The sequence below is a fragment of the Baudoinia panamericana genome, assembly GCF_000338955.1.
Source record: "Baudoinia panamericana UAMH 10762 unplaced genomic scaffold BAUCOscaffold_7, whole genome shotgun sequence".
Classification (NCBI taxonomy): Eukaryota; Fungi; Ascomycota; class Dothideomycetes; order Mycosphaerellales; family Teratosphaeriaceae; genus Baudoinia; species Baudoinia panamericana.
In genome coordinates, this window is record NW_006911263.1 from 282,304 (window position 1) to 295,004 (window position 12,701).

The 12,701-nt window shown below is 55.6% G+C and overlaps 6 protein-coding genes across 6 annotated transcripts; 4 read left to right on the forward strand and 2 right to left on the reverse strand.

Moving 5' to 3' along the window:
- The first annotated feature begins 42 nt into the window (after positions 1–42).
- Positions 43–369, forward strand: BAUCODRAFT_497545 (uncharacterized protein). The gene has a single exon (XM_007678888.1). The coding sequence runs from the start codon at positions 123–125 to the stop codon at positions 342–344; it is 222 nt and encodes a 73-aa protein (XP_007677078.1). The 5' UTR covers positions 43–122; the 3' UTR covers positions 345–369.
- A 609-nt stretch (positions 370–978) lies between these two features.
- On the reverse strand, positions 979–1,680 carry BAUCODRAFT_44684 (uncharacterized protein; the record flags this gene model as incomplete). Its single annotated transcript, XM_007678705.1, has 1 exon — positions 979–1,680. A coding segment is annotated over one exon (702 nt), but the record flags the coding sequence as incomplete, so codon positions are not given.
- A 1,876-nt stretch (positions 1,681–3,556) lies between these two features.
- BAUCODRAFT_71473 (uncharacterized protein) lies at positions 3,557–7,332 on the reverse strand (the record flags this gene model as incomplete). Its single annotated transcript, XM_007678787.1, has 2 exons — positions 3,557–3,727; positions 3,787–7,332. The coding sequence occupies 2 exons, from the start codon at positions 7,330–7,332 to the stop codon at positions 3,557–3,559; spliced, it is 3,717 nt and encodes a 1,238-aa protein (XP_007676977.1).
- A 282-nt stretch (positions 7,333–7,614) lies between these two features.
- On the forward strand, positions 7,615–8,970 carry BAUCODRAFT_71150 (uncharacterized protein; the record flags this gene model as incomplete). Its single annotated transcript, XM_007678762.1, has 1 exon — positions 7,615–8,970. The coding sequence occupies one exon, from the start codon at positions 7,615–7,617 to the stop codon at positions 8,968–8,970; it is 1,356 nt and encodes a 451-aa protein (XP_007676952.1).
- Positions 8,971–10,190: 1,220 nt separating this feature from the next.
- BAUCODRAFT_46320 (uncharacterized protein) lies at positions 10,191–10,502 on the forward strand (the record flags this gene model as incomplete). Its single annotated transcript, XM_007678708.2, has 1 exon — positions 10,191–10,502. A coding segment is annotated over one exon (312 nt), but the record flags the coding sequence as incomplete, so codon positions are not given.
- A 569-nt stretch (positions 10,503–11,071) lies between these two features.
- On the forward strand, positions 11,072–12,115 carry BAUCODRAFT_497660 (uncharacterized protein). The gene is made up of 2 exons (XM_007678889.1): positions 11,072–11,710; positions 11,785–12,115. Exons 1-2 carry the CDS (start codon positions 11,301–11,303, stop codon positions 11,882–11,884), a joined length of 510 nt encoding a protein of 169 aa, XP_007677079.1. The 5' UTR covers positions 11,072–11,300; the 3' UTR covers positions 11,885–12,115.
- The last annotated feature ends 586 nt before the right edge of the window (positions 12,116–12,701 follow it).

The window sequence follows — 12,701 nt, forward strand, 5'->3', positions numbered from 1 at the left end:
TTGTACATTCATACGATGACTAAACGTACTGTTGAGCGCGGCGTTGGTACTCTGTGGGGAAAGGAGCGGTTGGCTCTGCCACGCTACGACGGAAGAGATGAGACCTGACGGCATCGAACGTTATGCGCAACATGCTGATTGACGTTACTGTTGCGCTACTCATAAGCATGGTACACTTGCGTATTCCGACATGCATTGCCAATTGTTTACTAGATTCATGCGTCAACCAAACCAACACCACGCGCCACGCTAAAACGCAATCGCCTCCATCACGACGCTTATCAGTAGCCCCTTTTTGTTCCCTTGACGCCAACACATATTTGTCCACGTCAGAGAAAGCATGACGGCTGCTTCACCTAGAACATGATGGCATGTTCGAGCGTCGCGGAGGGATCAATACTTCAGAGTCGATTTGTCAAGGTTGCGAAGAGCCTGCATGTCTCTGGTGGCCTCGAAGCCAAGTTTGTGGCTTGGTATATCCTGTAGCGGTCTCGGTGACGCCCCTTCGCCAGAGTTGCGACTGTTGGTGCGTTTAGGTGGTTGCCCATCACCATTCAGCATGCTGTTTATGCTAGGTATTGTTGGCGCAGCAGAGGTTTTGGGCGCGCTTGGCTGCGTGTGTTGCTCGCCGTTGGGGTGCTGCTCCTCGCGCTTAGCGTTGTTGTTCTGCGGAGCCATCTCTGCCGGTGGCGGGCGATACGGTGCAGGCGGCTGAGCCTGTGGCTGCGGGTATGGATGAGCGGCGCCCTGAGAGACTGGCGGAGGCGGGTACTGATACCCGTTCCCGTAGCCGTAGGATTGGTAGCCATTCTGCATCGGCGGTGGCTGAGCATACTGTTGTTGCGCAGGTGGCGGCGGTGGCAGACCGGTGTTGCTCATCGGTGGCGGCGGGCGATCGAAAGCTGTCATTCCTGGCGGCTGCGCGTACGGAGCTGGAGGTGGCGGATATGGCATGTTCGGAGGATACTGGCCCTGCTGCTGATAGTATGGTCCGTAGCCAGGGTGCTGCGGTGGAGTATGCATTGGACTTGGTGGCCATGGCTGCTGAGGATATGGGTAGTGGCCAGGACGTGCATATGGTGATTGATGAGCTGCAGGTACGTAGCCGGGTGAGCTCATTGGGCCGCGGGTCACGGCGGGAATGGTGCTCTGCTCATGAACGGTCGACTCTGGGTACATGCCTTTCTCCGGTCGAATGTGACGCAGTTGCGGATCGTTAGTCGGCTGCATAAGGGTCTGGGTCTGCGATGCCGTGCGGGAGAAGTAGCTAATCAGGTGCAGATGCTGGCCATTGTTCGTTGTGATTGAAAAGGACTGCTTCATCAAGCCATCCGGCTTGTAACGGTACCCATCAGGCCCGCCATCGTCCTCAGCTTCAGCACCTTGAACGCCGTCACGGTTGGCATTCTTGTCAAAGTTACTGCCGCCTCGCTTGCCCTCCATTTCACGGTACGTCAGAAAGCTCCCAGACACGCGGCTTGCGCTCCAAGACTTGCCGTCAGTCCATCGTCGCATGCCGGCTTCGCGCTCGTCCCAGACAAAGACGGAGCCTGACTTGATGGACTGACGTTCCTTCTCAGACAGGCGGCGCTGTACGCGCGGTAGTAGGCCTATGCGGCATGCCTCGAACAATATTATCGCATCGGCAGGCGTGCGCACGAGACCGTTATACGTCTCCATTCCGTTCATGAGAGCTCTCTGACCTCAAAAGGCGAGTAATGCTCTGCCAATGCACACGACTAACTAAGAGTCAGATGAAGTGCGAAAGCCGCAGCTGCTCGTTAGTGATTGCGTGGAACAGTGTGGAGCCACGCGCATACGCTGTCGAGTCTGATATGATATGCACGTCTGCACGCAGCAAACTGTGTGATGTACGGGTTAGAGCTGTGCGATACAGTGTCTGCAGGACTGAGCTGGGGATGCGCTGATGTAACAAGCGAGGAGGTGCCGACAATGGAGAGAAGATGTGAAGGGCACCGAAACCGCAAGTTGGCGATCGTGAACTAGCCAGCCGAACCCCAGAACGACGCTAACGCAAAATTAAGCTTAGAAGCCTTTCTTTGGCGAGAACCTTACTTGATGATGGCGTCAGCTCGAGTGGAACTCCGCATGCGAAGTCGTCCGACAAGCGCCAATGGGGCGCCTCCAATTACACAGACGCAGAAAGTATCGAAAAGTATTGCGGTGAGTGTAGACTCGCACGCAGAGGGCGCGAGTATTCTCGATTCAGACAGCCCCTGCTAAGTGGTGTCGATCGCCCGCACCCAAACGGAACGAGCAGCGGTAGCTTGGAGTTGGACGCCGCGAGACACCCAAGCAAGCCGCGCCTCTTGGTACTCTTGTCCTTGCTTGGCACGAAGTCCGACTGACAGGCTTGAGGTCATGCGCTACTGTAGACAGATTGCTGGGCGGTTCATTGGCGCCGTGCTAATGCCACGCATAGTCGACCTGCGTCTGCCTTGGCGAGTCCGACGTTTTCGAAGATGTACCGGAAGAGGTACCGAGTTGGCTTGATCTTCTTATACACGACAATGCCACGCAGCTGGCGTTCCGTGGTTGCCAACGAGCTGTACCACAGGACTCCGCCGCCACGAGAACAACGACGCCAGCTGTCAGCGCCGAGTGGAGATAAGCTTACCTATCCCGTCAACATTGTCTGTCATGAGCTGCGCCAAGCCGCAGTAGCTCAGCCTTCGCTTTTCTTGGGCGAGCACTTTCTCGGCTTGGCACGGCAGCGCGAGAATCGGAAAGCTCTAGAGGCTGTTAATCCCTGCGCAAAAGGAAGGTTATGGAGTCACTCCGTCTCAGCACTCAAGGCCGCGTCAGCGCTATTGAGGGGAGGGCGGGTTTGTAATATATGTTCCGTGATCTACGGTCCTGCGCCGCCGGTTCTACAGCTACAGTCATATTATTCGTAGAGTCCACGTTGTCCGACCGCTCGAGAATTGCTGAGACAAAGCCATGCTGACACCTGCAGAAAGCTATCGGACGGGATATAGAGATCGTCAAGCCTGTATTGTTTCAGACGGGACAATATTGCCGAGCCAAACATTGCGGCGTGCAGTCCAGGCTCAAGCCGCATGCAGCTAGGGTGATGGATGCCACGAGGTGGCGCTACTTAAGGCGCGTTTAAGGCAATTTATGCTTATCGGCTGAGGTTCTGTCACAGCTGTGCTTGTCTGCACCTCCCTTCACTCTCGGCCTTGTGGATCTGTCATTCTCCGCCGCCTTGAGACGAGCTAGAGATTCTTTCCCGTAGAGAAGGCTTTATTGATGTCCGTGCAGCGCATGAAGGCGTCTATATAGTGATTGAGATCGCCGTTCCAGTACAGGGGAGGAGAAGAGCAAGCCAGCCGTGACAGCCGTGATATCCGAAGGGCGCTTTCCCCCTCTCCTGCTGTGATTCAATGCGAACCGCGTAACATAGCTGTGTGGATCCGCGTAATACAAGAATGTTAGTGTGGCTGCACCATTTACACGGCAGGCCAGGGTATATACAAAGTCGAGTTTAACACCCCAACACCAGCAAGTCCTGAGGGCCCGAATGTTGACTAGCTTATGCTGCCGCTTCCACAACCTTACAACCATCGCCGATCAGCTTAGCGATGTCTTCACTCTTGTGCGGTAGGAGGCCCAGAGCATAAGCGACATCGTTCCACTGGCGTTCGCTTTCCGCTCTTTGTAGCCTTGGAGCGAGCTTGCTCGCCAACTGCTTGGCGTGCTTGTCCTGTCCCAACAATTAGCGTTCGTCCTCCCCACACAAGCTTGATCTGCATCACGACTCACCTTCTCGATGAAGCTTGCAAGGAACTTAATGACCCTTCGAAAGCGGTCTTCCTCCAGTCCTTCATCCGCTGACAGCAGGCTGAACATGTCGACGAAGTGATTGTACACCGCGTTGTCCTTGCCAGCAAGCTCCGCGAAGAACATGCGACTCATCTCTCGCACCCGCTCGTCGGAGTCTTCCACGCACTTCGCCATCTCACCCAGCTGTCCTTTGACCTTGACCTGACCGGCCAGGATTAAGAAAGTCAGCGTCATCAAGCACGTGCGCTTGACCGGCAGCGACGGGTCTGATAGTCTCCGGTATAAGAAGTCGGTGTTTTCGTCTATCAGATGGTTGAAGCAGACAGCCATGTCACCCAAAGCGACGACAAGATTGCTGCGCGTGGTGGCTGATGGCGACCGCTCGAGGATCGTGATGAGGAGGCCAAGGTTGGCTTCGCAGTACTCCGAGCTGACGCACATTAACTTCGCCATACACAGCGCCGCCTGAGCTTGTAGCTCGGCGTTCGAGTACGCAGTGTTGTTGCTGCAGATCTCCTGGACGAGCGGACCGTAATTCGAAAGCAGGCTGTGCCGACCATAAAGTAACTCGCGCTCTCTGACCTGAGCGATCACGTCCGTAAAGTCGTCTTCAGTCGTACCCGCCATGAGGTCTAGCTCATCTTGTTCCTCTTGCTTCTTACCATCGCTCTTCTTCGATGTGGCTGGCGTTTTGCCACCCGGCGCCTTCTTTACGGGCGAGGAGCCAGGGTTTGATTTCTCCTTCTCAGCCTTTCGCCGTTTAAAGTCTTGCTCACAGAGCTCAAGATGCACGATCTGCTTTAGCGCAATATGGCTTACTGCGAACAAGAGCTGAGACAGGGCAAGCGCAGAGTCGCCGTTAGAACTTGGTTGTTGTTCGCTTTTCGACTGTTCCGGCTCGTCTTGCACATCACTCATCTCAATGTCTCCATCGGCGTCGACCATACTGTCATTGAGTTCCACCTTCACCGGCACGGCGCACTTCACAGCAAACACCGCTTTGGTCTTCTTGCGGACGATATCAGAACATAAGACGTCCGGATGTTTGGACAGGGCGTAGATGGCGCTGATCGCTTGCTCTGCAACGCCGTACCAGTCTCTGCTGTCGCTTTCTATGTGAAGCAGATTGGACAAGCGGACGAGCACTGCATGATCATTCGGCAGCCTTGTGCTCGGCTTGCCTTGTGTGCCTTTCGACGGCTTGTTGTCAGTCATGCGCATCAGAGCGATGCAAGTGTATCTAGCCAGAACCAGATCCTTCTGGCCGATGGGACCGAGACCGATGCGCAGACAGATTTCCATCTCCTTGACAACAACCTCCGGGTCCGCGAGAGCCAGCATACCAAGCACGATGATGGCGCCGCGTCGTTGCTGTTTGCTGATCTCCTTCTTCTGAATCCCATAGACTTGCCACAGCTTTTGGACGACGAGCTCCGGAATGCACTTCTCCTTCATCATGGTAGCCAGCAGCTGTTCGAGGCTCGTTAGTTCAGCTGGGCTTGCGCCAAAGGTCAGGCTGATCATGTTCCTTGCCACGTAGTTGGCAGCATCATTAGCGGAGAAGTTGCCGGGAGCGTCGAAGAACAGACCCTTGTAACACTCGATCAGATGCGTCTGCACGCCTTTGCCTTCGTCGCTGTTGCCCTTCGTCCAGATCAGACGTAGCATGCGCCTGATGCCGGTCTTTGCAATTGCAAGATGGTAAGCATCAGCCACAACGAAGAAGTCCATGGCCTCGATGACCTCGGACTTGTTCTTGCTCGCTAACAGTTGCGTAATCTGCGGGCTGGCTTCGTGCAGCGCCTCGATGAAGCGCAGTGCCTCGATATAGTAACGCCGTGTGAGCTGCAGCTTGCTGAGCGCTTCGGCAGTGGCAGCATCTTCCTGCGCTTTGTTGAAGGCAGCCAGCTTCTGCTCTTCCGTCATGGGCGCCTTCTCCTCGGACTGCGTGGCATCATCAAGCAAGCTATCGTCTACTGTTGGCTCGGCCTGTGTCTGCTCGCCGAGGCCTGGCGTGCCGGCAGGTGGCTTCATGGCATTGAGCTCAGCTTCGCAAGCTTCTAGTCGCTCGTTCCAGTCTCGGTAGCTCAGCAGACCGCCGTGCAGGACGGCAAAGGGGTGGGTAGCCATCAGACGAGCAAGCAGCTTGATCGCGTTACGGCGAACGTTGCTACTCTTGTCTTCCAAACTCCGCGTGGCCAGCTCGGTCGCAGTCTGTCGGCGCTTCGGATACTTCGTCTCCAGGTCGCATAGTTTGACGTAGACCTGGATAGCTCTGCACCTGCAGTACGGATTGACGTCCAGAAAGCGCTCCTCAAGCACGTCGAAGAAGGCATTAATCTGGCCCTTATGGTTCTCACTCCGCTCACCCTCTTCTGCCTTGGAGAGCATCGCAATAAGGTTGCCGCAGACTTCGATAATGGCGCATCGAAGCGTGTAGTTCTCGCTCTCAAGCAGCTTCGCCAGGTACGTGACTTGTCGCTGCACCACACGGGGCGCTAGCTCAGACAGTCGTGCGACAAAGGTAGACACAGATTTCGGACCCTTGGCGTCGTTGGCGCTGAACTCTTTGTTCGACAGCTCCTTCATGACCTCCTCGGCAAGCTGTGGGTAGTCGTACTGCTCGGCCAAGATGTTGAGGAACTCTGCCATGGGCTCCGCAAGATGTTCGAAGTAGGTCAAGTTCTGGATGACGCTCGTCTGCGCACTATGCGCATGCCCGTGGTGTTTGATAGCGACACATAGCACCTTGAAAGCGTGCATTCTGAGTGCGGTGCTCTTAACTGTCTGCTCCCGCTCGAGGAGGAGGTAGACCGGCCTTGTGAAGAGGCTGATGAATGTGTCCCGCTCGCTTGTCGTCACGAAGATCTTGGCCAGCTTGAGTTTCATTACCTTCGTCATGGTGTCCAGAGCCGTCTGTAGCTGGCTCGACGGGTCCCAGTTGCCATCCTTCTGCGCACTCTTGCTCTTCGCGCCTTTCGCGCCCTTCCCACGTGCAGGTGCCGCAGAGTTCTCCGCGGTCTTCGTCTCCATGGCGGCTATACACCACTGTAGAAGGAATGCGAACATTTCGAGCGTCTGCTTGTGCGACGCCGTTTCCGTCTCAACATCCTGGGCTTCATGGTGGATAGTCTCCGCTTCGGCACCCAGACCGCTAACAACAAGGTCGAGAAGCTTGCCGAGGGATACGGGCGGTATGTACGAGGTCTGCCTACAAAGTGCGAACAGCTCACAGTCAGTGCCAGTATCTTGCGCTTTGAGAGCAGACCGTTGGTCTGGAGGAACGATGGGTGCGCACTTTAGGAGGAATTGGAGGCTGTCGAATACTGATGCATGCGCAATCGCATCTGGGTTTTCCGCGATAGACTCAATGATTGGATTGAGCACGCTGTTGATCAATCCAGGCGTGAAATCATCTGGATCGTTCTCGCAGTCCAGCAACGTCGCACCGGCCTCTGGTGTTAGGATGGCTTGTGGATCATCCAGATACGCTTTGAGCGCCTCGTTGATGTCAAAGTCCGCCATGACGGCGAATTTGTTAGCTTTCGTCGCTTTATCAGAAACGTAGGCGCATGTTCGATGGCGCATTTGTGATGGCCCGGCTTGAAGACGGTGTTTTCGAACCTCTACTGTTTCGGGTTAGAGCCAAACGACGCGTCCCGCGCACCTTCCCCAGTAAGCGAAGTGCAATGCACGACGTGAACGCACTGCATTTGCTGAGGCTTCTTCTGCACACTTCCGTTCAGTGGCGCAATTGTGAAGCTGTAGCCTATCATGGCTGCCACTCTCAGGCGGACACAGCACCCAATGCTCGTTCACGAAGATGATGTGAAGCGTGGCGACAGCACCGAAGTGGAGACCGACGAGCTCGAGGAGAGCATGGGTCCGCTGGAGGAAAGCGGCGGCACAGTCTCTGAGGGTGATGGCGAGATGGATGACCTGGTCGCCGATGACATTGCACGCTTTGAGGCGTCGTTCAAGAATATTACTCAGCGTTACCGCCTCATCAACCGTATTGGCGAGGGTACTTTCTCCACCGTCTACAAGGCCGAGGATCTACTCTACGACCACTACCAGAATGACTGGGATCTCGAGGCCAACAAAGAGAACCGTGATAGTGACTCTTCAGCCGTGAAGCAATCACTCGTTCGCCAACAGAAGCCCCGATATGTGGCCATTAAGAAGATCTATGTCACATCCTCGCCGCTTCGTATACTTAACGAACTGGAGCTGCTGCATGACTTGCGCAGCTCGCCGAACGTCTGCCCGTTGATCACGGCTTTCCGTCACCAAGACCAGGTGATTGCGATCCTGCCGTACTTTCAGCACAAGGACTTCCGGGACTACTATCGCGACTTCAGCATGGACGAGATTCGCGACTATCTCCGGAATCTGTTCTCAGCAGTCAAGTCGGTCCATGACGCCGACATCATTCACCGCGACATCAAGCCTACCAACTTCCTGTACTCGCCTAGTCAGCGACATGGCGTACTCGTCGACTTTGGCTTGGCCGAGCGTGAAGGTACAGACTACCACCACTGCCAGTGCTGCTATGAGCAAGAAGAAAGGGCGCGCAAGGTCCAAAGCTCTGTCTACGCTCGGAAACTCGATGCAGCCCGAACTTCCAACGTGCCGTTGCCAAAGCCATCTTACCCGAAAGACGACCAACGTCCCTCTCGCCGCGCTAATCGAGCGGGCACGCGTGGCTTCCGCGCTCCGGAAGTGCTATTGAAGTGCACCGCTCAAAGCTGCCTCATTGACATTTGGTCCTGCGGCATCATCTTGCTGACCTTCCTGAGCAAGCGCTTCCCCTTCTTCCACTCCGCGGACGATATAGACGCCTTCATTGAGCTGTCTTGTATCTTCGGGAAGCAGAAAATGAAGCAGGTTGCATTCTTGCATGGCCAGATACTGCAGACCAACATTCCATCGATGACGGAGACTGGGCATAGCTGGGAGAAGATCATCCTCTGGTGCACTGGTCGTAACAAGAAAAGTGCAGAGGGACCAGGTGAGGGACTGAGTGAGGATGAGAAGGAGGCGATCAATTTTATGAGGGCATGCCTCAATCTCCATCCCGGAAACAGGATCTCGGCGGAAGAGTGCTTGGAGCATCCATACTTGAACCGAACCGAGTCTGGATCAACCACGGTAGCCGCATAAGATGGAATGTCTCAGCTACCGGTACATGTATTTTGCATGGATTGCGTGTTCTGGGTGGTGCTTGTCGGAGCTCGTTCGCATCGGATGCAGCGCATGGTCTAGGTGTTCGTTATTAGCATTTGCACGGACGGAAGATACCCTTATGTATTGTATGACGAGTTCTACCGTGGCTGCGGGAGTTTGAATGTTAGACTTGAGGGCAAAGGATTATATCATGTGTACATGTACCCATAAGAGGACTCAAAACGAAGCTTGGCCCGCTGCCAGAAACACAATCGTGGAGCCATTTCTTCTCACTGCCCGTGTGAACCGCACATTCACTGACGAAAGCTTTGCCACTTATCTGGTTGCCTGGTGAGATGGCTGGTAATGCCAAGATGTGATGGTTGTGGGCGGAAGACGTGCGTGAAGGTAAGAGCTGTGTGGCTGTGTACTTCAGCTTGACATGGCCACCTGCAGCCTCAAGCCGGTACTTCAAGCTCATTATCACTATTCCCCTTGGATTTCCACTCCTCCAACTGCTCTTCAATAGACCACGCTCAAATCTTCACTTTCTGAGCTTTCAAGCAATGACGCAGCATCCGCCACCAGGTGGCTACCAAGGTGGCGAACCTTACGCATACCAGCAGCCTTCATATAGCCAGAATGAACCAAACTACGGTACCTACAATGCCGGCCAAGGCCAAGCCTACAATGCAGAGCCGTCCTACCAAACTTCTTCCTATGGTGCTGGACCTGGTGCTGCGCAGGGTTACTACGCAGCGAACAATGATCCATACCCGCAACGTTCAAATGAAGCGTACCCAAGCTACGGAAACCAGCCGTACAAAGCATCGCACATATCGCCGCACATGCAGCAGCCGCCAGAATATCCCCCATACGGCCAAGAGCAGCAATACCAACAATACCCTCAACACGCATACCCTCAGCAACAACCTGGCTACGGCGAGCAGCCTTACGGACCCATTGATCCAGCAACCGGACAACCTCTTCCCCCAGGAGCCGAAGGCGACCGAGGCGTAATGGGTGCCCTTGCCGGTGGCGCTGCGGGAGCCTACGGCGGACACCGCATGGGCGGCCACGGCATCATCGGCGGCATCGGCGGCGCAGTCGCCGGGTCAATGCTCGAGGACGCGTACAAGAAGCACCGGAAAGACGAACAGCAGAAGCACGACGCGCAGATGCAGCACCAGGGTCACGGCGGTGGAGGCATCGCTGGCGGCAACTTCTCGAGGAATTCTCGCGACATATACATGGAGGACCGGTGCACCCTTGCTGCGGAGTGTTTAACCGGCCACGGTCAGCATCAAAGGTCGTACCTCGATCTGAACGACTGCTTCACCAATACTGATGGGCGCTTGCTTTGGTCAAAGGGTGGTGACTTCGCGGCGAGTGCGAGACACATTCACCTGACGGAAGGCGGCAGAGCGCTTGAGGCTGAGCTTGGTGATGGAAGGGGTGGATGGATCCACAACAAGGTGTACTTGGACGAGCGGATCTCGAACGATGGTGGTAGGTTGGTGATGCTGTAGATGACTTGATGCGTAGGGAAAAGGGTAGCTTGACGGGTGACCATCTTAACAACTTATCACAAGCTGCCTTCGTGACCATATGCAGTTCACTGCCTGGAGGGCGTGGTTCTCACAGACCAGCTAGTGAACAACGAGGCGTCTGGCATGAAGGGGGGACCGATCCGGTTGCGGTGATATACACTTTAGGAGGTGCATGGTATACTTCTCGTATATGAACGACCATCACGCCTCGGTCTCGTGTTGCGTAGGTTTGACGGATGCGGCATGACGACCGTCGAGAGTCTCGATGAAACAACTTTAAACTAATTATTAAGCGGCTAGGGCTGGTTGAATCCGCCATGCTACATGTAGTGGGCCTGTCTGAGGGGTCTGCGGCGATTGGCGCGGCCGAGCTTTCATCAAACTCAAACTCACCATCCAAGCAGAAGCCCAACCGTGATGAGCCACGCAAGCAGCAGCGACCGCGATGTCAGGCGCTGTCGTTACCCCCGTATAGCCACGACAGCGTCTCCACAGAAGCACGCTACAGCGACCGGTGAAGGCTGGGGTGCTTGCAAGGTAGCTTGGCCCCATTGAAGGACCGCAGCAAAACGGCGCTATTCCCTTAAGCCACGCCCATCTGCACGCACGCTGTTGGTTCCCTCCCCCAATCCGGCACATCAGCCCGGTCACAGGCGATCATTCGCTATCTCACTGTCTCTTCCTCTCGTATTCTATTGCACCGTGCGAAAGCGTGACAGGAAAACATCCGCGAAGTCCCATTTCATTCAGTGCCCTGACGAACCTCACCTCGGAAAGATGCTTGCGCCTACGCCAACCATAACAGCGATCGTCGCTGGGTTGGCCGCGCGACAAGCAACTCCCGTGACTCTGACCGCCAACTTACCCTTAACGACCATCTATACCGCGAACTCGACCTGTCTCACCAGGCCTTACGGCATTCTTGCAGATGGCACAATATCTGGACAGCCATCGGCGTTCCGCGACTACAGCCTTGCAGAGGCGGCCTGCTACCCGACCTCCATGTTCTCGTTGCAGTACAGTACGAACCTGTTCTACTCGCCTGGTGTATGTCCCTCGGGGTGGGGTAAGGCCAGCCAGCAAGTTCCAGTACCTGCTACCTCAGCCTCGACTACGGTGACCCTAGCCTGGTGTTGCCCTAGCAGCATGGCCTTCTCCAACGATGGGACCTACGCGTACTGTAGCACGTTCGTCGCAACATCGGTAAGGCCGGCAAGAGCGTGTGTGGTGCGGTGTGATACTGACAGTTCGTGATCTTCAGACTCGAATATACAGCGGCAGTGTCACGACTCCCGTCCCTTTCTCCAACTTCGTGGGCTTGCAGTGGCCTATCTCGGTGGCGTGGAGAAGTGTGGACCTGACGAGATTCACCCCTGCAAGCGCACCCGTCCTCGCAGCGGCATCAACTCCCACATCGACACTGTCAACGTTACCAGGAACATCAGGATCACCGAAGCCGTCTCTCTCATCAGCTCCCATAACATCGAGCGCTGCCCGATCTAGTTCTTCCGCTGGTTCCAGTGGCAGTGGTTCGCCGTCGAGAACGTCAAGCGGAGGCGCTTCGCGCACTTCATCACGAACCTCAACATCAGCAACAACAAGCGCCGCGTCAGGCGGTCTAAGTGCTGGAGCACAGGCAGGCATCGGTGTTGGAGTCGGCGTGCCCTGCGCGGCACTGCTCGCTTTGGGAGTGTGGTTCTACCTGTACAGGAAACGGCACCCGAAAACACCAGGTGGAGTAGAAGCAACGGATGTACCGAGAGACGGTCCTGCTGCTCAGCCCTACGTCGGCCAAAAGGCGGAACTTCCGGCTGGAGAACCAATGATGGCAGGCGCGGGATACGCGAACGAGAAGAAGGAAGGCCATCCACGCGGAACGGATGGCACGATAGCAGAGTTGGAGCCAGAAAGAGACGGCTTGAACGAACTGCCCGAACAGAACCATCAGAAGATGGAGCCGGTAGAATTGGAAGCAAACACAGTCGGTCCGGCTGCAGCTGCAGAAGCACCCGCGGTAAAGTCACCGGTAGGAGCAGAACAAACGAGTTCACCAACGAACATTGCAAGCGCGACCGAAACGGCGCCGGCTGCCGAGCAGACGGAGGCGCAACAGGCTGCGCGAAAGAACAGCCGCGATCCGCTGTTTGAGAGTAGATGATCTTGCTACACTTTGCACAT